Source organism: Mastigoproctus giganteus, chromosome 7, assembly GCF_048544385.1.
Source record: "Mastigoproctus giganteus isolate SK-2022 chromosome 7, ASM4854438v1, whole genome shotgun sequence".
Lineage (NCBI taxonomy): Eukaryota > Metazoa > Arthropoda > Arachnida > Uropygi > Thelyphonidae > Mastigoproctus > Mastigoproctus giganteus.
This window is the reverse complement of record NC_143581.1, coordinates 217,190,192-217,214,954: the sequence shown is the minus strand read 5'-3', so window position 1 is coordinate 217,214,954 and position 24,763 is coordinate 217,190,192. Positions and strand designations below refer to the sequence as shown.

The 24,763-nt window shown below is 37.2% G+C and overlaps 1 protein-coding gene across 4 annotated transcripts in view; it reads right to left on the bottom strand.

Moving 5' to 3' along the window:
* LOC150083681 (extracellular matrix organizing protein FRAS1-like) overlaps positions 1-24,763 on the bottom strand; it is an 866,422-nt gene that overhangs the window by 284,245 nt on the left and 557,414 nt on the right. For all 4 annotated transcript variants that reach the window (XR_016547213.1, XM_090378121.1, XM_090378123.1 and 1 more), the window contains 2 exons: positions 22,333-22,431; positions 3,449-3,614 (listed from right to left, as the gene is read on the bottom strand). Coding sequence is in view for 3 of the 4 variants with exons in the window: in XM_090378121.1 (XP_090234247.1) it covers positions 3,449-3,614; positions 22,333-22,431 (265 nt within the window). In the remaining variant the exon portion in view is untranslated. The remainder of the gene's footprint in view (positions 1-3,448; positions 3,615-22,332; positions 22,432-24,763) is intronic.

The following is a 24,763-nucleotide window of genomic DNA, read 5'->3' as shown; positions in this document are numbered from 1 at the left end:
ATTATATCATGTTGGGGAAAAAAAAGGAGAGACATTAAATTTTGTTGCACTTTTGTAAGATTTTAAAGTACAAAATGCTTGAGAAACAAATGTTGAAGGCAAATTCTGCTCATCTAATGATAATTTGGCAAGGGAGAAAGGAATCATTTTACATTTGTGATGGGTTAACTTTGTCACAAATAAAGGTTTATTATTATTTCATTTAATGCTCTAGTTAATGAAAAATATACTAATTATGTACAGCATAAGTTTATATAATATAAAACAATGTAATTCAAATTACATTAATAATTAAATAATGTAATATAAAATTATGAAATATAACTGCAGAAAATGCAAAAGAAAAATGCCAAATGAAAATCTCATGTATCTTAAGGAATCAATTTTGCTGTCAAAAGAGAAAGAGAGACATATATATATATATATATACCATGATAAATAAAATTTTTTCTTCATAGAACTCTAATGAACCAAGTACTAAAAAAATTGTACTAAAAAAACCTATACCATTAACTTGAACCTTGATTACATGCAAAACAATAGAATGCAAACCAAAATAATAAGGAAAAATAATAAAATTTTTATTTATTTTTTTTGTGATTATAATCAAGCAACTGGTATACGTTCCAATGTGATGTTTGATTCTGTATAGTTCACTTCCAAATAAATCAGGTGCCTCCGTAGCCAGGTGGGAAGGAGCAGCAGCAGTGCATAGCACATGCTTCTTGATTAGAATGGGGTTCGAGCCCGTCACCACCAAATACGGAGGATGCAGAAAGGTCAGGGAATGACCACTGCATATCCCGGAGCAATATGGCCTTAGTTGCTAATGCTCCTAAAAAACTAAAAACAACAAATAAATCACTTTTATTAGTCCGTTTTTTTTTTATTTACATGAATGCAAATTCACACACTGTGAGATTGAGTGTGTATGCTGCTATAAAAAGTGCATGATGCATTAGTAGCTATTGTAGTAAATATACTGAAATAAAACAGCTAAAATGTAGTTATAAGCCCCTCACTAATTTTGATTAGTGAAGGGTTTGCACAAGGGGAAGAAGGTGCTTGTTATTTGGTTTTTAGGACCATTAGCAACTAAGGCCATATTGCTCCGAGGATATGCGGTGGTCATTCCCTACCCTTTCTGCATCCTCCGCATTTGGTGGTGACGGGCTCAAACCCCGGTCTAATCAAGAAGCTTGTGCTATGCACTGTTGCTCCTGCCCACCTGGCTACGGAGGTGCCTAGGGGAAGAAGGAGAAAAGGATTCCTCTATTGTGGCAGCAATATTTCCTAATGTCGATGAAACAGATGGTCTAGAAAAAAGGAGTCCCTTTTCCTGAGTAGAAGGGTAAAAGTGAAATATCTCTGGGGTTATGCCATCTTTTTAGTAATAGACACTTTATAATCTGAGTCTTTGTGTGCATTTAACACATTGTCAAATATATTTTTGATAAGACACTTTTATCCTTGGGGTGGGGATAATTTTTCAATATCTGGAGGAATATCATTCCCTAAGCTCTCATCACCCATAAGTTCAGCATAAGAGTATCCTTAAAACAAAAATTATATATTTTTTTATATGTAGTTTTATACACCTCTTGATGGAAATATCCCATGAAGATAACAGCACATTCAAAAGTGCAGCTTTACTATGAGAATGCTATAATACCATTTTCTCAATTCCAGGAAGAAAAAAGAAAGATTATTAATATAACGCATTCTGAACTAGAGCATAATGGCATGTGGGATTGTTTCTATAATATACAGGGTGTCTCAAAAATATTGGTACAAACGTTTAGGTGAGGTAGGTAACATCTAAAGGAATGTGAATCGCATAGGAACCCATAACCAGAATCGTCACGGGAAAGTAGTAGCAGAGGCACAAGAAGCAGAAATGACATAAGACAGTAATTAGTGGCAAACATTTATTTGACATAATATTAACAATGGAGTACAAGATGGATGCATTTCATGATGTTACAACGAAGGTTCCACCATGACACGCGATGCATGCATGACATCGACGCAGCATGGACTGGCAGACATGGTCTAACACACCTGAGTTTCTTTGACAGTAGCAGCAGCGCAGACGAGTCTCGCCATGAGATCCATTTCCGTCTCCACAGGCGATTCGTACACGATAGATTTGAGGCCCCCCCACAGAAATAAATCAAGGCTCGATAAATCAGATGAGTGTGTGGGGGCCAGACAATGGGTCCACCACGGCCAATCCAACGACGCCCAAAACGCCTGTTCAAATGGTCACGAACACACCTTCCACAGTGGGCAGGCGCACCGTCATGTTAAAACTAAATGTTGCGTCTCACATTTGCTGGAACATCGTCAAGTAACCCTGGTAGAACTTGTTCAAGAAAGATCCGATATTTAGCGGAGTTCATGCGGGATGGTAACAGGTATGGGCCGACTAAGCAGTCACCGACCATACCTGCCCACACATTTATTGCAAAGTGATGTTGTGACGCTGTTGTTGTTGTTATTTGGTTTTTAGGAGCATTAGCAACTAAGGCCATATTGCTCCGGGATATGCGGTGGTCATTCCATGACCTTCCCGCATCCTCCGTATTTGGTGGTGACGGGCTCGAACCCCGGTCTAATCAAGAAGCGTGTGCTACGCACTGCTGCTCCTTCCCACCTGGCTACGGAGGCGCCGATGTTGTGACGCATGGGGGGGGGTGCATGCCGTGTGGGTCCTCTGCTAATCCATACACTAGGTGCATGGTCTGCCAGCTCACAGTTCGTATATCGATGCATGCTCTTTGTGCGGTGACTACTGCTTGAATGAGTAAACCAGAAATTTTCCCTCTCGCGAACTGATGAACAGCACCGTGGTACCGACTCACGGTGACGTTTCCGGTTATAGGTTCCTATGTGATTTACATTCCTTTAGATGTTACCTACTTCCCCTAAACATTTGTACCAATATTTCTGAGACACCCTGTATACTGGTAGGAATAAATATATTATCCCTACAACCATGTGAATTAAAAATTAATATAGTATATTGAATCAGAAAAATCAGAAGTTACAATCAATTTTAGTAAGAAATTTTTTGCTTGATGACAGAATCCCAAAGAAGATTCAGAAATGATTCCTACTAAGCATTAAAATTTGTTTGGTGAATTGGGTTACAAATCCCTTATTCAGGATTCAATTTGTAATCTGTTAATTCACACGGTGCATAGCATTTATTTATATTAATACATTGATAATATAATGATTATTTTATAATATTCCTTTTCAAGTAATACAGACCATTCTACAGCAATCTAGGAAACTCACAATAATGTAACTAATAAAAATACTAATTTTAAAGCAAAAGTGTAATTATCAAATAAACATATTGTTGCTGTAACAGCATGTTTATTGAATAATCCAGTTTACTATTCCATATTTATTTATTGCAGCTACAAGTATAAAAACATACCATCTTCATTATCTTTAATTATTACAGTTGCTGTAATAGGATTCCCCAGAATTGCAAATGAAGGCTGGCTTAATTCCAAAATAAACTTCTCTTCACCTTCAAATACAGCATCATCATTTATGAAAACTGTACAAAATTTTTCAGTTTCCCATTCTTCAAATTGTACCTTCAGGGGGAGAAAAATATTGTATAACTGTCAGTAAAAAAATTAAACAAAACTATTTTAACTCTCCCAAATAAAACTTATTTTGGAATTAAGGTCAGGTCAAAACTGACTAATAATTCAGATTGAATCTATGAACTCTAAATATCTGATTTTTAATGACAACCAAAATAACTGTCATTTAGAAAATTGAATTTCAGTGGAAATCATTATAGTTCTAAAAAGAAGTTTGGTAAAGAGATATATTAAGAAACTGAAAGGAATATGTATGAGTATATAAACTATTTTTGGGAGCAGCAATATATACAAACTAAGATAGGAATAAAAGAAGCGTTTTCAACATACATATGCAAATTTTGCATATGTATGTTGAAAATGTTCATTGAGGTTGTCACAGACATTCTCTAAGATATGCCAGACAAGCTGTATTTGCAACCTGAGAATCTAAAGCACTGATGGAACTGATCTTTGGGTGACATTCAAGTCAAGTGGACCCAATTTCGACAAAATCTGGACGGTCTGTGACAGCCAAATCCTCTGCTTGCACCTTCACAATGGTGGGACTTTATAATCCTGGGTATATCCTCCATGCACAAGTACATGGTGGGTGACCACCCAGGTGTGAACCAACGTAAGCAGGGGTCGAGGTGTGGCACCCACACCACATGGAGGAATGCCGCCCCCTCTATGTTACTAGGCAGTACTAGGTGGTAGATGACTCTCATCAACTGGTGCAATACCACCACTTTGCTCACTGGAGGCTTGAAGTGGTGGAAGCCATATTTAGTCTCTAGAGCTAAGTTCCGGTCAACCCTTCCCCATCTCTTCCATCATGCAGTATGATTGATGACTTTTGAGGGTATGAAGAACATCGTGACGAGATCCAATATTCCTTACATTTCGAGGGTACAGCTCCAAAACGGTGTTCGCAGGCCGGCCACTAGTTAGTACACCGGACTGAACCCATCTTGCTACCTCTACTCTGCCAGATAGTGATTGGAGGGGGTCCGAGTAGTGTGTATGCGGGGAGCATTGTCGAGGCCACGTTATGTCAAGGATCTGGGTATATTTTTACTATGTGCGCCATATCCAAAAATTTCATTACTTCCCACAGCATGTCCCACCCACTTTTTCTTACTATTGAATACACCATGAATTGTCAAACTAATAGAGCAAACTTATCCGAGAAAAGATCTAAACCTCCCAAACACTTCCTAATTCATTTCACAAATATACGTGGTCTGAATTCTAATCTCAAAGATGTCCATTTCCACTTGCAATCTGCCAAACCGCATGTACTTTTTTTGACAGAATCTCAGTTATCGGTTGATTCAACTACTGCTCATCTCAGATGCCCAAATTATTTGGTGTATGATTCCTTTCGCCTCAAAGGTAGTACTTGTGCATATGTCAATTCTGATATTCTCTGTCAGAGACTTGGCAATTTGGAATTTCCTCTCTTTAATCTTCTCTGGCTTAAAATCTCTCTCTCTCTCTCTCTCTCTACCTCATTGTGTCAAATTCATCTGTTGTCTCTACCATTCTCCCAACTCCACTAATCACTTGGAGCTCTTTGACTTCCTCTCTTTGCAACTTGACTTTCTCCAGTCCAACTTTCCTAACAGTGAGGTAATTTTCCTTGGTGATTTTAATGTTCACAACTCCAGCTGGCTTCCGTTTTCTAGTCACACTGACCCAGCTGGTTGAGATGCTGAGGCTTTTGCAATTACTAATAACCTTGCACGGATTGTTCATTTACCTACAAGAATACCAGACAATCCAAATCATACAGCCAACACGCTTGATCTTTTCTCACAAACAACCCTTCTAAGTACATGGTCGAAGTGAGAGGTCCTTTTGGCACTTCAGATCACGACTTGGTGATTGTTTCTTCTCAAATGGAGCCTTTATCTCATGACTATTCACAACCTTGTGTTGTTTGACATTACAAGAATGCAAAATGGGATGACCTGCAAGATTTATTTTCTTCTTTTCCTTGGTCGGATTACTGTTTCAAAACTTCTGATGTCTCTGAAATATTCTGCATTTTGCAGAATATTTCAGAGACATCACTGACACGATCTGAGCAAGCAACGTGTGCTCAGATCGTGTCAGTGAAATTATTCTTGCAGGAATGGAAACCTTTATCCCACACTCTACTTTAAAATCTCGTCCTTGATCTAAACCTTGGTTTTCCAATAAATGTGCTAAGGCTGTTCAAGAGAAGAATGTTGCATATCATAATTGGCTTGTTTCTAATTCTTCAGTTTCATTTTCTGCCTATACCAAAGCTCGCAACAATTGTAAAGCCGTTATTAATCAGTCCAAAACTAGAGTTTGAACAGGTGATTGTCCTAATGGTACTTGCTAAACTTGCTTCTTGCCCTAATGGTAGCCGAGCATTCTGATCTCTTGCCGAAGCTATTGGCCGCAACTTTTGCCCACCTCTGTCAAAACCAGATGGTTCTGTTGTCACTTCAGCCAAGGATAAAGCTGACTTTCTAGCATCCCATTTTTCTTCAAACTCATGTATTAATGATCTTGGGAAAACACCTCGAACCATTCTCAACACGCTCCATTCAATGCCTTTTGTGATCTTCCGTCAAAAGGATATCAGAAGGATTTTGATGAATCTTGATGCTAAGAAAGCTCCCGGTGCTGATGGTATTTCTCCACTTGTTCTCAAAACCTGTGCTCCTGAACTTACTCCTGTTCTTTGACACCTTTTTTCACTTTCTTATTCCAAAGGTGTTTTTCCTTCTGCTTGGAAATTTGCTCATATTCAGCCAGTTCCTAAAAAGGGTGACACATCCCTCCCATCCAATTATCGTCCCATTGCAATTACTTCTACTCTCTCTAAAGTAATGGAGAAATCAATTAACTGCCAACTCTTAAACTACCTAGGAACATTCCGTCTGATCAATGATCACCAGTATGGATTCCGTCAGTGTCGATCCACTGGTGATATTCTGGCTTGTGTTACCTATTTATGGACAAATTCAATGGAAAGGTTCAGTGAAACACAAGCAGTTGCTCTTGACATCTCAAAAGCTTTCGATTGTGCTTGGCATAAAGGTCTTCTAAACAAGATTCCATCTTATGGTTTGCCAAACGTTTTTAGTAATTGGTTATCCAGTTTTCTCTCTGATCGCTCACTGAGGGTGATGGTAGATGGCTCTCTGTCTTCTAACTTCTCCACTAATGCCGGTGTCCCCCAAGGTTCAGTTGTTTGCTCCACTCTTTTCCTCTTGTATATTAATGACCTTCTTCCATTGACTGGAAATCCTATCCATAGTTTTGCCGATGATAGCACATTGCATTCCACTTTCCATTTTGAGAAACTTTGCCCTGCTCAATCGGCTTCAACTTCTCGAAAATCTGCTACCAATTCCTTAAATGCCAATCTTCAGGTAACTCTCCAGTGGAGCAAAGACAACTTAGTTGATTTCAACCCTTCTAAAACTCAGTCTTGTCTTATATCTCACAAAAAGGATTCTTCTGCTCCTATGCTTATCTTTGGTGACACTCCAATTTCTAGGCAAAATGATATATCTCTTTTGGGGATTACCCTGACTTCTAATCTCTCTTGGCACAAGTACATTAAAAATATTACTTCCTCTGCATCTAAAAAAATTGGATTTCTCTTTCGCTCTCAGCATTACTTTTCTTCTAAACAGCTTCTCACTCTGTATAAATCACAAATCCGTCCTACCATGGAATATTGTTCTCACATCTGGGATGGTGCCCCCCCCCCCCAAACCTCTCTCTCAGGCTTCTTGATTCCATTCAGAAGAGGGCAGTTAGGTTAATCAATGATTCATCTCTAACAGAGTCTCTCCACTCGCTGTCTCATATACGTACTGTTTTTGCTGCATGCCTCTTCTACAGATACTTCCATGGGAACTGTTCTGATTTGGCTTCTATAATTCCCGCTCTCTCTTTCAAAACAGTCTGAACACGTGCCGCCACCAGCCAACATCCATTTACTGTCCAACTTCAAACTCACAGAACCAACTTTTCATCTTCCTCGTTTATTCATTCAACTGCCATTTTCTGGAACAACCTTCCTTCATATGTATTTCCTGAAAATTACAGTCTACAGAAGTTCTAGTCCAATGTCCATAAATATCTTCTTTCATCTTCTTAACCTCCAACCCAAGCACGGTACTAAATACTATAGGTTCTAATTCCTCTCGTGTTTGGGGTTTAAAAAAAAACAAATACATTGAATTTCAGAGGAAAAATTCAAGAAATCCACCTAATAAATTGCCTCACTGAGTGTAATAAATATATATAGTACACCAACAAAATAATATGGGTTTCAGAGGACAGGAATAACATGAGCATTATAAACTATCCTTGTTATACGGAAATATAGAATAAAAGGTCTTTGAATTTAACTGCCATAATGTCAGATAAGTAAAATAGTTAAATGCACAATAGTTAAGTGCAGCTATGTTATTTTTGACACATTTATATTAGTTTAATTTACAGTTCAATTTAGATATAGAGTCAATTTCCAAACTGGCAAAAGAATTTGTCCATATGAATTTTATTGTTGGGACTGTTGAAACTTGGTGGGTATAATATGAATTATACCCACCAAGTTTCACGCAGTCACAATAAATTCTTTTTCTAATTACATGTCCTGAAGTCAATAAAGTTGTGTGAGTGAGGAAAGATGGGCAAAATCAGTCACTGTTGCAGGCATCCAATATTTGGGAAAAAAGGGACTAATGTCAAAGGTAGCTCATGTGGATATGGTTTCAATGGTGGGGAGCATGCCCCTTCCTATTCCATGATTAAGAAGTGGGCAACAGAATTTAAATAAGGAAGGAAGAGCGGGGACAGACCTGCAACGTTCATCACTCTAGAAGCTTCCGGAGTGATGGATTTTGTTACTGTGCATGATCTGGTGATGAGTGATTGAAAAATGACAGTTCGGTACATTGTCATCATCTTGGGAAACTCATCTGAATGTGCCTACCATAAGATAACAGAAATTCTCACTATGTAAAAGGTGTCAGCATGATGGGTCCCAAAGTTGTTAACAGCAAATAAAAAATGCAGGAAGCTTGTCAATGAACATTTGTATCATTTTCAAGATGATACAGCAAATTTCTTTGTACAGTTTGTGACCATGGATGAAGACATGGTTCCACCACTTTCAGCCAAAGACAAAGGAGCAGACTAAACAGTGTCTGCTCCTTCCCTCCAAAGAAAGTAAAGTCAGCTCCTTCTGCTAGCAAGGTGATGTCATCAGTTTTTTTGGGATGCTGAAGGAGTGTTGCTAGTGGATTACCTTCAGAAAGGCCAGATGGTAACATAGGCATATCACATTGTGAGGCATTTCCATGAAAACATCAAAGACAAATGTCAAGGAAAACTCAGCAAAGGAGTCTTGTTCCAAGGGAGGAGGCTTTCAAAGGAGGCTTTGAAATCTTGGATAATTCCGCACATTCATCAGATCTAGCACCACAATGTTCACCTATTTCCTAATTTGAAAAAAATACTAGCTGGCATCCATTTTTCCACCAACAGTGATGTCAATGCTGCAGTGGATACATTCATAGTGGCCCAAGAAAAAACTTTCTTTGCAGCTGGAACAATACATTGCAGTATCAATGGCAAAACTGTATTGCTCCAAAGAAGGACTACGTTGAAAAGTAACATGATACCAGACTCCTCAAATAAAACCTTCATACTGAGGCCATGAACTTTTCAAATGTCCCTTGTATATATAATATAGGTAATATATATACACTCAGTTGGCTTTGCATTAGAAACACCTACCCAGTACTTCATGGGACAACCTTTTGCCCATAATAGCGTCTGTACACATCATGGCATGGAGTCCACACGGTATTGCAGAGCCTCCTGTGATAGTGCCATCCAAGCACCGCACAATGCATTGTTAACAGGAGAGTCTGCTTCTACAGAGATGGGATATGCTTATATAGAAAAGGTGCAAGAATATTTGCTGATGCTTCAAGACACTATTGGGTGGGTTGGAAAACTGCTAGCTTGGGGGATTACACAGACTAAAAGATTAACAAGAGCTGCAGGCAGAGGTGAAAGTGATTCTTGCACTGCTACTATTGGAATATGCAGAAGCCTTGAAAGTAAGGTGCTGGAGATTTCAAGGACTGCTGAGAGTCATCATCAAACAATTTGATAAATTTGAAATGCTGGACAAGACATCAAATGCAGACATGGTACAGATTAGCAATAGCATTAGCAGTGTCATATGATACAAGAAAGCAAGCTTATACAGCATCAGCCAGAAGGGAAAAAAAAATCCCATTCACCTATCCATTTACTCTAAAAGTTTGTCCAGTTCTCCCTTGAATTTATTTAAGCTATCAACTTCCAAGACAGATAGACGTTTCTTTTTGTTCCACCAATCAACCATTTGCTGGCTAAAGGCAAATTTCCGCACATCTATTCTGCAACCGTCTTTCTTCAGTTGGAATTTATGCCCCCTCAAGTGTGTAATCTGAGAAAGTGGAAGAATTCCATAAGAATTGACCCTGCTCAAACCATTCAAGGCCTTATACACCTCAATTAGATCACCTCACACGTACCTAGTCACCAGAAGCTGCAATTTGCAGAACTTAAGACTTTCTTGTTAACACCAACCCTTTGTTCCAATCTTGTCCTTCTCTGTACACATTCCAGCAGCTCAACATCTTTCCTAAAATGAGGCCTCCAGATCTGTATACAGTACTCAAGGTGTGGCCTGACCATTGCCTTATACAAGGGGGACAATCACCCCCCTATCCCTACTAGCAAAATTCCTGTATATCATTGACAAAACCCCATGAGCTGTCATGGCAGCCTGTCTGCCTGCTCAGAGAATTTCATATCTGACTGTACAATTACCCCAGGTATTTTTCATTTTTCACTACCCTGAGTGTAGTACCACACAGTTGGCATGTTACTCTGGGTTTACTGCTACCCACATGCAGTACTTTGCATTTGTCAATGTTAAACTTCAGTTGCCACTTCTCAGCTCATCTGCCCAACTTTTCTAGACCTTTTTGCAGTAGTATACTGTCATTACTCTCATTAGCAACCCTGCCAACCTTTGTATCTTGGATGTTAAGCCTGATATGCCTTTATTATTGTTTTCTATATTTATCATCATTGATAAATATAGTAAACAACAATGGTCCCAACATCGAATCCTGGGGAACTCCACTGAGGTATCAGGGGTCTGGTGTCATTTAGATATAAGGGATGTAGAATTTGAATATGGGGAGAACAATGTATACAGAAAAGCAGATAGGATGGGAAGAGGTTATGCTCTTAGTTAAGAAGCACATAAAATCTAAGGCAGTGCATACATGCATACAGTTGACATGGCTGGCCAGTGCAATGTTGAGTCAGTTTGTTATGATATAAGCATTGGAAAAGCAAAACAGAGTGCTGATGTGCCCATGAAAGGTACAGTTCCTTGTTCTCGTGTTGAGCATGGTTACCTGTGATGGCTGTCAACTGCCATGACCTATACAAGCTAATATCTGGCACATAGTCCATGTGGATATTGATATTGCTAATTCTACTTGTACTGGGTGGTTAGCTGGGCCTCTGTGTTGCAGTGCTACAAGATGAGACACACACAATTCTCACCAGGGGCATTGACCACATGTGGCTATTTCATGTTGGCTGTTGTCGAGAAACTGGCACTTGCACATCTTACCTTCACAATTATTCCAAGTTCAAAGTCGGAAAGATCTCCACAGTGATCCATTCTTTCTCACATACACTCAAAAACTGCTTGCCTTGTGTGAAATACAATCTTATCATCTGTTCCTGACTTTTAGTCTTCAGCAGCTTTAGACAAGAGGGGGGGTGTTGCTAAAGCAAAGCCAATTCAATGTTTGTCAGCACGCACGCACGCACACACACACACAGGCAGGTAATATTTATATATATATCAGCATACAATGCAAGAAAGCAAGCTTATGCAGCATCAGCCATAAAAAAAACCCTCCCATTTCACCCTCCATTTGTTCCAAATATCTGTCCAGCTCAGCCTTAAATTTATTTAGACTATCAACTTCCACAACAAAAGGTGGGCGTCTGTTCCACCAATCATAAATAATGTTAGAAAAGAAGTATTACTTAATAAAAATAAAAATAAATTTTATTTTTATTAAGTAAAACTTCTTTTCCAACATTATTTAAATATAATTATGTCACATGATAGTATTGGGCGAATTGCTAACACTGCGCCTGTACTGCCATCTATAGTTTATTATTCGTTTATATAAACGGGTTAAGTTTACTTTGTCAGTAGTGTGGCTTTGCACTAGAGTGCTCTTGTCTGTTCTATTTTTGATTTTAGCTGCATCAGGACCACCGCTGTTCAATTCCCTGCATTGGCAGTTCAATCTGGGGATCGGTGTTGCGGGCTGATCTTGTGAACGTTTCGCCTTTGCGGCGATTTGTTTAGCGTTCGAAATGCAGTGATTCCCTGACCATTATTGGCCTTATGGTCCTCTGTTGAGATGGGGCATAATGGTCAGTCTATTTTTTATTTTTATTTTGTTTTGTTTTATTGTGAATGGTTTAAATCTCTGTTTGGTGATATTTCACATAAATTTGGACCTGGTCCCATCAGAGGGGGCACCGCTAAATTTCTATTTAATTGGCTTTAAATTTCAATGAATTATTATTCGTATAATTAGATTTTCTAAATTAATTTAGAGTTTCTGTTGCAATATATTTTTATTCTTGTTACCTTTCTCTTCTTCCCTGTTAGATTTGAATCTAGGTTTAATTTTTCTTCGCTCTTGTCTTGCCGTACTGCTGGCATTATATATATATATATACCCATATATACCTATACAAAGGGTACTAGGAAAGTTTTGCAATATGACGCAACAATGAATCACAGGAAGCTGCTTGTTGCTGCATGTTGAGACATGTTCATACGTGCATAGTAGCCGCCGCGCCAAGTCGATGGGCTCAGTTATTCATTAGTAGTGAGAGTGTAAAGTGCTTGCGATGGCATCGTGGTCACGAAATGAGATAAGGACAGTTTTGCGGTATAATTTTGTGCGTGGTTTAACCATAGACCAGTGCTTAGAAGAAATGACTCTTGCACTAGATGATGATTGTCCACATCGTACAACGATATTCAGGTGGTATAGAGAATTCCAAAGGGGAAATTTCACTCTGGAGGATTCTGAGAGGCCGGGAAGGCCACAAACGTCAGTTATGGAGGAAAACGTTACTGCTGTGAGGAAAATGCTTGACGAAAACAGGCAAGTGACCTACCAACAGATAGAGGATACTTTGGGCCTAAATGCACCAGCAATTCTTTCGCAAGATCATTTGCACGTGAAGAAACTTTGTTCTCTCTGGGTGCCGCATCAACTGACTGAAGAGCAGATGACACGACGTGTGACTTGGTGCCGGGAGATGTTAAAAAAGTTTGATAAGGGACAATCTCGGTATGTGAACAACATCGTGACAGGTGACGAGACTTGGCTGTACTATTACGATCTGCCGACCAAGGCTCAAAACAAAGTTTGGGTCTTTGATGATGACGACACACCCGTAATTGTCAGAAAATCCCGATCTGTAAAGAAGAAAATGATAGCTGTATTTTTCAAATCGTGTGGAATTGTGGAATGTGTCGTTTTGGACACGCAGAAGACAGTCACAGCTAAGTGGTGTACTGAACAATGCCTGCCTAAAGTCATTGGATCTATGAAGAACCTGCAGCCAAAGTCAAGTATGGACACCTGGTACCTCCATCACGAAAATGCTCCAGCTCACCGCGCCAAAGCCTGCACCGAATATTTGACCACGACAGGACTGAAACTTCTCGAGCACCCTCCCTACAGTCCAGACCTTGCTCCCTGCGACTTTGCACTGTTCCCGCATGTGAAAATGAAACTAAAAGGGAGGCGGTTTTCCAGTGATGAGGACCTTCTACGGGCTTGGGACAACGAGTGTGCTTTACTCCCTAGTGAAACTTGGCAGAACTGGTTTAAAGATTGGTTTCGGAGGATGGAGAGGTGTATTGAATGTAGAGGAAATTACTTTGAAAAAATTAAATAAACAAAGCTGTATTGCAAAAATTTTCTAGTATCCTTTGTATATATAATTATTACTGTAAGAGTGTAATTTGTACCATATGATAAAACTTCAGCATAAAAATAATAAGCAGGCCATTAATTCTAGGGTATAGCAAAGTAAACCAGCCTGTGCTGGTTTACTTTGCTATACCCTAGAAATAAACATATAAAGAATATAAAATAGAATAAAATAAAATAATGATTATGAGGCTAATTATTAATAATAGGATACCATGAATGGCAACTTGCCGTTCAAGGTATTCATTCATTATTTTATTTTATTCTATTTTATATTCTTTATTTTATTGCTAATTATATGTTTATTTCTAGGGTATAGTGAAGTAAATCAGCACAGGCTATCATTTTGGCCCTAGGGGTTATTTTTGTCTAATGGCCTGCTTATTACTTTTATGCCAAAGTTTTATCATATGGTACAAATTACTCTTACAGTAATAATTATATTACAGACTGATGTAATGTTTAATCTATAATTGATGGCATTAATCTGATCAGAAACACATTTTACCACTCTTACTTTTACTTTCCATAATTTCATAATAGAATGTATATACATTACCCTTACAGCCACTGATGCTTGGCATAATGATTTTCTTTCTTTTTTTCCCTTTATTATTTTATTACTTATTTAATTCAAGTTTATTTTTATGTTATATGGTCAGCAGACAGTTGAGATACTAATGTGCCACTCATACTGCCATAAATATTTCAATTTATTTTGGATGTACTCTTATTTAACCATTATTCTTTGTCAGTAGTTTGGTGTTGCCTTGTAAGTGCTCTTATCTGTTATAGTATAATCTTTCACTGCATAAGGTCTACCTTGATTCAAATCTATTGCACTGACAGGTCAATTAGCATATTTGTTAGATCAGTAATGCTCTGATTTGTTTAATGTTCAAAAAATAGTGACACCCCATTTGTTGTTAACATTGTGGCCTTCCATCAAGATCAGGTACAATGGTCGGTATATTTTATTTATTTTTGTTTCATACGTTGGTCACATCGTTGTGGTTGGTTTTCATCTCTATTTGTAGTGCTATCTCATAATTTGGAGCTGGTGCCGTCAAGGGGCCACTACTTAATTTGAATTAATTGATATATTTTTTAATTTATATTATTTGGTATTCTTTTTAATTGGCATTCTTTCTAAATTATTTTAAGAGTGCTAATACCCTTTATTACCATTTATTTACTCCCTTTTCTTTGTTTGTTAGCATTAGCATTAGTAGAGGCATATGATGCAAGAAAGCAAGCTTATTCAGCATCAGCCAAAAAAAAACAAAAAAAAAAAAAAAAAACACACCACTCCCATTTCACCCCTCTGTTCGCTCGAAATACCTGTCCAGTTGAGCCTTAAATTTGTTTAGGCTATCAACTTCAACAACAAGTGATGGAAGTCGGTTCCACCAACCAACCACCCACTGGGCAAAGGCAAATGTCCAACCACCCACTGGCCAAAGGCAAATTTCCGCACATCTATCCGACATCCGTCTTTCCTCAATTTGAATTTATGCCCTCTGAGCTGATTATTCTGAGCAAGATGAAGAATCCATTGGCATTGAGCATGCTCAAACCATTCAAAGCCTAATACACCTCTATTAGATCACCTCGCCGGTGCCTAGTCTCCAGACTCTGTAATTTGCAAACTTAAGCCTTTCTTCGTAAGAGCAACCCTTTGTTCCATTCACTAATTTTGTTGCCCTTCTCTGTATCCGTTCCAGCAGCTCTACATCCTTCTTGAAATGAGGCCTCCAGACCTGTATACAGTACTCAAGATGTGGCCTAACCATTGCCTTATACAAGGGAATAATCACCTCCTTATCCCTGCTAGAAAAATTCCTGTATATCATTGACAAGACACCATGAGCTACTCTTGCAGCTCGTCTGCACTGCTCAGAGAACTTCATATCTGCTTGCACAATTACCCCCAGGTCCTTTTCATTCTCCACCACTGTCAGTGTAGTACCGCAGAGTTGATACATTGCTCTGGGGTTACTGTTTCCCATTATGTAGTACTTTACATTTGTCAATGTTAAACTTCATTTGCCACCTCTCAGCCCATCTGTTCAACCTTTCCAGATCCTGTTGCAGCAGCATAGCGTCAGTGGTGTCCTTAACAACCCTGCCAACCTTTGTATCATCTGCAAACTTGGACATTAAACTTGATATCCCATCATCAATATCATTCATAAACACCGAAAACAACAACGGACCCAACACTGAACCCTGAGGAACTCCACTAATAACATTAGTCCACGTTGAGCAGTGTCCATTGATTACCACTCTCTGTCTTCTGCCACTCAACCATCCCCTTATCCATAGCAGCAATTTGCCTCTAATGCCACACTGCTCCAATTTGTGCAGCAGTATCAAAAGCCTTTCTAAGATCCAAATATATAATATCAAAGTTATTCCCTGCATCCAGTTCTTTTGTGACTACATCATAGTATCCAATCAAATTGGTCAGGCAAGACCTGCCCTTAACAAAACCATGCTGCGTCTGAGCTATAACTGAATTCTTGTCTAGATGATCCTGCAGTGCTTCTTTAACCAGTGCCTCCATTAATTTACCTGGAATAGAAGTTAAACTAACAGGTCTATAATTACTTGTGTCAGCCTTTGATCCTCCTTTGTGAATTGGGGTTACATTTGCACATCTCCAATCTATGGGTACCTCCCCTGAGTCCAAAGAAGCTCTCATAATTATGGCTAGGGGTTTGCTTACTTCCTTTGCTACCTCCTTTAATATAACTGGATAGATCCCATCCACCCCAGGTGCCTTTTTTATGTTTATCCTCAACAATCTCTCCACCACTTTCCTCTCAGTTATTACAAAATCATCCAGCTCACTGCCAATGTTTACTTTACCTACATCATTCTCCTTCCTGAATAACTCCTCATGCGTGAATGTAGATGCAAAATACTCGTTTAGATTGTTAGCCACCTGAGCAGGATCCTCAACTGTTGAACCATCAATATCCAGTGGACCAATCTGATTCATCCCTTTCCTTCTTGAGTTTAAATAGGTAAAGAACTCTTTTCTGTTTTTCTTTGCACCCTTTGCCAAGGATTTTTCGTAGTCTGCCTTTGCGACTTGGTTACAGATCAACTTATATCTATCATAGGCGTCCATGTCACCCATTAATTTGTATGTATCCCATGCATTTTTCTTCTCTGCCACATGTCTCATTAGTTCATCTGACAACCATTTAGGCCTAAACCTTGAACAATATTTCTTAGTTGGTATGTAAAGCCTGGTAGCCTCCAAGATTAGTTCCTTGAATGCTTCCCATTTTGAGTTTGCTGTTGGTAACATCATCAGTTGGTCCCACTGTATAGAATTTAAATACTGTCTCAGACCATCATAGTCGCCTTTGCGAAAACAAAGGTAACTACCTCTGATGGTAGTTACCTCCTTGAGTAAATCCCACTTCAACACACTGTGATCACTGCCACCTAGTGGTTCATTTATCTGCAGATTCTTAATGCATGAAGAATCACTACTGATAATCAGATCAAGAGTACTGCTCCCTCTTATTGCCTCACGAACATGCTGTTGTTGTTGTAGTTACTCATTTATTTTCTCTTCACCACTTACTTGACTTGCCATACAACTGGCATATTCTAATTTTATATATATATATTGTGTGTGTATATATATATATATATATATATATATCTAATATTTTAAATTAAATAAAATAAAACATAAGCCAGTAGTATGGCAAAAACTGTAGAGCGAAAGTTAACATAAAAATAACCCAAATAAACAAAAGAAAGAATAGACATAAATAGTAGCCCGGAAACCCTTATATAATTTCGAGTTTTAAAAATCCAATTAACAAAAACTATACAAATTTTAGGATAATACCAATTACATATTAATTCAGCGGTACCCCCCCGAGAGGTACTCAAATACGGAGGATGCGGAAAGGTCAGGGAACGGCCACTGCATATCCCCAGATCAATATGGCCTTAGTTGCTAATGCTCCTAAAAACCAAATAACAAACAAACAAACACTCCAAAATGTTGGAGTTGCTCGGATTTTCGCTGCATAAGGACCACCACCATGCAAATCCTCTGCATTGGTGGATCGATCGGAGAAGGGAGGGTGAATTGGTACTTCGATCTTTTCACCATGGCGATGATTTGTATAGCGATTGAAATGCAGCGATTCCATGACCATTACTGGCCTCGTGGTCCTCTGTCGATATGGGGCATAATGGTCAGTCTATTTTATTTTAATTTATTTTGATTTTGTTATCATTTGGTAGTTCCTTTAACCCTCTTTTGGTGATATTTCATGTCTTTTGGAACTGGTACCTCTCGGGGGGGGGGGGGTACCGCTAAATTAATATGTAATTGGCATTATCCTAAAATTTGTATAGTTTTTGTTAATTGGATTTAAAACTCGAAATTATATAAGGGTTTCCGGGCTACTATTTTTGTCTATTCTTTCTTTTCGTTCGTTTGTTTATTTGGGTTATTTTTATGTTAACTTTCGCTCTGCAGTTTTTGCCATACTACTGGCTTTTTATTTTATTTTATTTTATTTTATTTAATTTAAAATATTGGATGTATTTCAGCTTCATATTGAGGAATTGTATGTCGCTGCCTCTAATGAATGCTTAATTATTTATTTATTTATTCACTTTATTATAATTTAATTTATGTTAATATTTAATATAATTCAATGATAGTGTATATATATATATATATATATATATATATATATCCATGTTGGGCGAAGAATTATTTTAAAATTTTAAAATCAGAGATAATTTAAGGTTATTAATAAAATCAGATCAGATTAATGCCATCTATGTGAAAGATTATGCATTACATCGGTCTGTATTAATTTGATATGTTCTAGATATATTAAAAGGTTGATATAGTAGAATTTGGTAGTGTAAAAACATTAGATTAGAAATGAGGTAACAAGCTGAGTAAGTTAAGGTGCAGTCTGAGAAACCTTAGTTTATAATATTTATATATATATATATATATATATATATATATATTATAAACTAAGGTAATTATTTTGCATGAAGCAATGGAACTATGCTTAAGATCACTACTGAATGGTCAGTGCTTTTGCACCATGGTTTGTTTGTAGTGAACTGTTCAAGTCAGTAATTGGCATCATTTTAATTGTATCTCATATTGTGAATCAACCTTCATGAGTTGCCTAGGTATTGGCACTGTTTTGAATAAATAACACTTCACCAGTGGAGAAGACTAACATTACTTATTCTCGGTGGATACCACCACTCAGCCAGCACCGTTTCGAAACTTGTTGCCTTACTCATTGGTGGGTGGGCAGGTACCCTGTTGTTGCAATAACGACAACCCACTTATGAAGTATAAGTCCGCAATATGAGATATTCCAAATGGTGTATAATAGTATAAACTAAGGCAAATATTTTGCATAAGCAATGGGACTACGCTTAAGATTCACTATTGAACGGTCAGTGCTTTTGCACCATTTTTTGTTCATAGTGAATTGTTCTAATTGATAATTGGCATCATTTTTAATTTGTTGCATCGTTGCAATTATAAATAAATATATATATCAATAATAGGAACAATTTATAAAAATTTTATATAAAGTAATATAATATAATGCAATATAATCCAGATCGGATTAATGCCATCTATATTAGATTGTACATTACATCCGTTGTAATATATTTTATTATAGCCTTAGTTAAATAGGTACATGCTATTTAATCGGATATTATACTAACATAATATCCAATTAAATAGCATGTACCTATTTTACTAAGGCTATAATAATATATATATATATATATATACATACACACACACACACTGGTATTCAAAGAAAGTGCATCACCTAGGAATTTCACATTTCTATCTCTTTTTCGCAACGGTATGTTACATTAATGACTAGCATCACAAATAGAAATATAAACAAAAGATATTTATTAATAGTTAAGGCAAAGCTAAGTAATATTTGACAGGTGCTCTCAAAATATTCCAAAATGAGCATTTGTAACCTTTATACAACAGTTTTGATAAATACGACAACTATGGCTGAAATGTTATCAGAAGCCTCACTTTGCTTCAGTTTATCATTTTAAATGGAAAACAAAATGAAAAGTTCACCAGGTGCAAACTAATATTTAGTTGAACCGCCTCTGGCCCTGATGACAACAGCACACTGTTGAGGCATTGAAAAGATCAATTTCTGAAGATAATCAACTGATAGTTTGTGGTTCCAAACACAAATTATGGATTCCTTCAGTTCATGAAGGGTCTTTGGTTTCTTTCTCGCAACTGCAGATTCCACACGATGCTAACAGTTCTCTATAGGATTCAGGTCCAGGCTGTTTCCTGGCTAGCTAAGAGTTGTGATGGACTGTTTTTACAACCATTTTTTCACCTGTAACAAATGTAAACACATTACTGCTGAGATGAAGCTAAAGTAACTACAGAAGTGCCTACTTACACTTTTCGCCTGATGACAAGGAGCAGAGTCATCCTGAAAGATGCAGTTTGAAATGGTCTCTAATGGTTGGCAGCGATTTGCCTTCCAATATAGCCAGGTATCCACTGGCATTTACAGAACCTTTTATAAACTGCAGGTGACCTACTGCGCAATAAAAAATGCACCCTCATATCATTTAGTTGGTAGGGAATTTCACTGTAGACACCATACAGTCTGGATGGTATTCTTCACTATGTATACAGTGAATTGTTTATCTCCCATCAGAGCCATGCAGGTTGAATTTCTTCTCATCCAAGAAAATAACTGACTTCCACTGCTCGGGGGTCCATTAGATATGCTCCTTACACCAAATTAATCGGGCCTTTTTCATTTTTTGTGTGATGAGAGGCTTCTTCTTAGGATGACGGGCTACAAGTCCATTTTTGAAGAGGCATCTTCTGACTGTTACTGCACTTGCTACCACTCCTGTATATTCTTCGCATCCTCTTTTCAGCTAACACAAAGAAGCTTTACAGTTTTTAAGGCATAAGCATTTCAAAACGAGGTCCTGTTTTGGCGTAGAGGCTCATTTGCTCCGGTTCCTTTTTTCCTATCAGCAGAACCAGTATTCTTGAGTTTGGAAATAAATCTACTCACTGTTGACTGATTATAAGACACTCTATAAGCAAGGCACCTCGGTAGCCAGGTGGGAAGGAGCAGCAGTGCGTAGCACACGCTTCTTGATTAGACTGGGGTTCGAGTCCATCACCACCAAATACGGAGGATGCGGAAAGGTCAGGGAATGACTACCGCATATCCCGGAGCAATATGGCCTTAGTTGCTAATGCTCCTAAAAACCAAATAGCAAACAAACAAAAAACTATAAGCAATATGACAGGAAGAACATCCTTCCTCATGTAAAGCAACAATAGAACTCTTTCTTTGTGGCATCAACTGCACATAACTTGCCATCCTGACACAAGCAAGGAATGACTGCAACTCTTGCACAGCATGCTTATATAGCTGAAAGTAACAGCTGATGCAATATTACATCATCACATACGCATGTTAATCTTATCTGATGCAATCTGTAAGAAATATTGTCTTATACTTACGTTATTCAGACGACAATTACAATTTTAAGGGGTGATTGCCTTTCTTTGAACACCAGTGTACATATATTGAACAGAATAACAAGAAAGTGGAAATAAGACGGTAGAAAAATGGTAGAAGAAAAAGGTAGAAGAATATATATATAAAATCTTTCACAAAATATGAGAGAAATGAAAACAATCAAAAAAAAAACAGTGTGATTTTCCAGGATACTTTCAGCATTTGTTTTGCTGAATATTATTGGTGATTGATGCAGAACTACGGGTAGTTCCCTACTTTATGAGTTAATTCATTCCTAGTGTGCGCAAATAAAGCGAAAACTCATAAAACGGGAATTTATTTCCAATAGACAATGTTAAAAATGTGTAGCTGTACACTGTATTGTACAGCCTCACACGCAGGAGCGGATTTAGGTCGGTTGAGGCCCCGGGCGCAGAATAAAATATTGGGCCCCTTAAAAAAAAGAGAGAGACAGGGAAAATAAAAATACATGTTAACCATTTTTTTAAATAAATAAAAAATATTATGTACTATTAATGTTTTATTTCCAATAAAATTTGAATATAATATATGTATAATATAATTAATAATAGCATAATAATAATCAAAGTTTTGAACTAATATGTTCAACTAATTTGTTGGGGTTTTGTGTGGGCCCTTCAGAAGTCGGGGCCCAGGGCACGCGCCTGGTGCGCCCACCGTTAAATCCACCTCTGTACACACGTGGTATGGAATGCGGTATTTATGAATATTTAACGTTCATTTTTTGCAATTAATGTTCATATTTTCGATTTCGTTGATACTTGGGAGGAAAAAACTCGTAAACCCGGGAACTCGTTAAGCAGGAACTGCCTGTATATCATTCACCAATAATATGATCATCCTTGAAGAGAAATGTATTATATATGTCTCTTTAAACATTAATATTTATGTGCATCATTTCATATATCTATATTAATTTGCTTTAAATTTGCAAGGATCTAGGAACAGGAAAAAAAAAAATCACCCTAAGCAAGACTTTTAATAAAGTCTTAATATTCTTACTTGACCAGAATAAGTGATGAAATCTTGCTTTCCTGGTTTTTGATGACCAAGTATTGAAGTAGCTGACAGTGGCTGAGTTGTGCAGTGAACAATGGAATACTGAAATAAAAAGGTCAAACATTGTGCGATATTTTGACTTTTCAGAGGAATTAAGTATTTGTAGACTAAATTAAACTAGCTTCACACACTCTATCACCATATAAGAAGAAAGTAAAGTAATGAGAAAAAGGAAAAAAACACTAACATACATTTATTCTGGATAAAAGTTCTGATAAAAACATTTTAATTATGCAATTTTTACAATACACCACAAAAGGAATTAAAACTAAAGAAATTCACATTTACATTGCATTACAAAAATCGATTTCTTAATTATATTAAAATCACTAAATAGCACAAGAAAGTAGACTTTTTTTTCTGCACATGCAAAAAAACATATAAAAGAAAATAAAAAAATCCCAATCTTCATACTTTCCCTATTTCCAAAAAGTGACCATCCAATTCTGCTTTGAACTTAACCAAATCTTGGAAACCTTGACAGATAATTTATTCCAATGACCTACAATATGCTGCCTGAAGGTAAACTTCATGAGCTTCAGAGTTCTATTGCTTTCTAGATTTTAAAATTTTATTTGTGCTCTTCCCCCCCCCCCCACCCCCAGGTTCTTGTCTCTACTATCAGTGAGAATATGCCTCTTTCATTCATTTTACCGATTCCCTTCAGTGTTTTATACATCTGAATTAGGCTTTCTCGTACCCCCACCCCCAAAAGATGTCTAGTTGCCTAGTTCAGCAGTCCATACTTTTTAAAATGTTCTTCATAAGGACATCAATTAGTATCACTCACTAATCTGGTTGTCCTTCTTCGAACCCATTCTAAAAGTTCTATGGCTTTCTCTTTTAACATGATTGTGATACTCCATCTGGAATATTGTATTCAAATCTGAATACAATATTCCAGATGGAGTATCACAATCATGTTATACAGAAGGACAATGACATCTTTATTCCCATTTGCAAAGTTTCTATAAATCATAGACAGGACATGCCTTCCTAATTGGATGTTTACACTACATGGTAAATTTCATATCTGACTGTATAAAAACCCCTAAATCTTTCTCATCTGAAAGCCATTTTAACTTCGCACCCCCTAGTTTTTCAGTAACACAATTTTGCTTTTAGAAGCATTAAACCTTAGTTGCCATTATTCAGACCATATCTACAAGTGGTTGGTCATTCTGAAGCAGAATGACTGATTGCTAGTTATTACTGAACCATTCTGGTTGTTAGTCCTCCTACCTTCAAATAATCAGAAAACTTTGACAGCTTTTCCTGTTCTCTCTCTCTTGTCAATATCATGAAGGAAGATTAGAAACAGGAGGCCACCCCAGTACTGATCCCTGCTCCACTTGTTATATTGGTCCAACTTGATCCATTTACAATTATGCTCTGTCTCCTATTTTTCAGCCAACTCCTAATCTGGTACAGGATATCACCAGTAATTCCAATTTTCTCCAGTTTATATAATAGCCTTTAATGTGGAACCATATCAAAAACTTTACTTAAAGTCAAGGTAAACAATATCAGAGTTGATTGTTGAATCCAGCTGTTTTATGACAATCATAACAATTAACCAGATTGGTCAGGTAAGTTTTCATGAATGGCTGTGATTCATTAAGGACACTATTCCTATTGACATGGTCCTGTATCATATCCTAAACCATAGCCTCAATGACCTTATCATTACTAAAATCAAACTCACTGATCTGTAGATGCCTATCTCTCATATTATGCAGTTAAGTCACAACTGAGTTGTCACCTCTTTCACAAGAGCTGACAACCGAGCACTGATGAATACACAAGTATCTCTGAAATGGTAACATCCAGGTGAAAGCACTCCAGGATGAGTAACAGCACTCTAGAATAAGAATTACTTATTCAGAGTTTAAGAGTAAAGCAACTTGTTGTGAAGTGAATCACAGTATTAGATGCAATATATAATGATGCTCCTTTTTAGCAAACTTTGGTTTGCTTAAAATTGGTATAGCTAGTCTGACAATGCATCAGTTATAAAAATTAGTAAAACATATCAAAATAGAGCACTAATGATTAATCTTTAAAAATAATTCACTTAAAAATTAAACTTAAATTACAGAAATACTAAAATATACTAAATAAAGTTAAAATTTAGTCCTGACATGTTCTGTTAAACCAGTTCTGCTATCAAGGTAAGTACTACTAACTGAGAAAGAATCTACTTAATTAAAACAAAAACATCTTATTTATAGGATAATTATAATTAAATATTAATGTTTATTAATATGACTATTTTATTTTACTACTATTATTATTTTTAATAATAATTGCTACATAAGCTTCCCTACATCATTCTGTCATTTTAACGAAAAGCTTTATAATGTTAATGGCAATT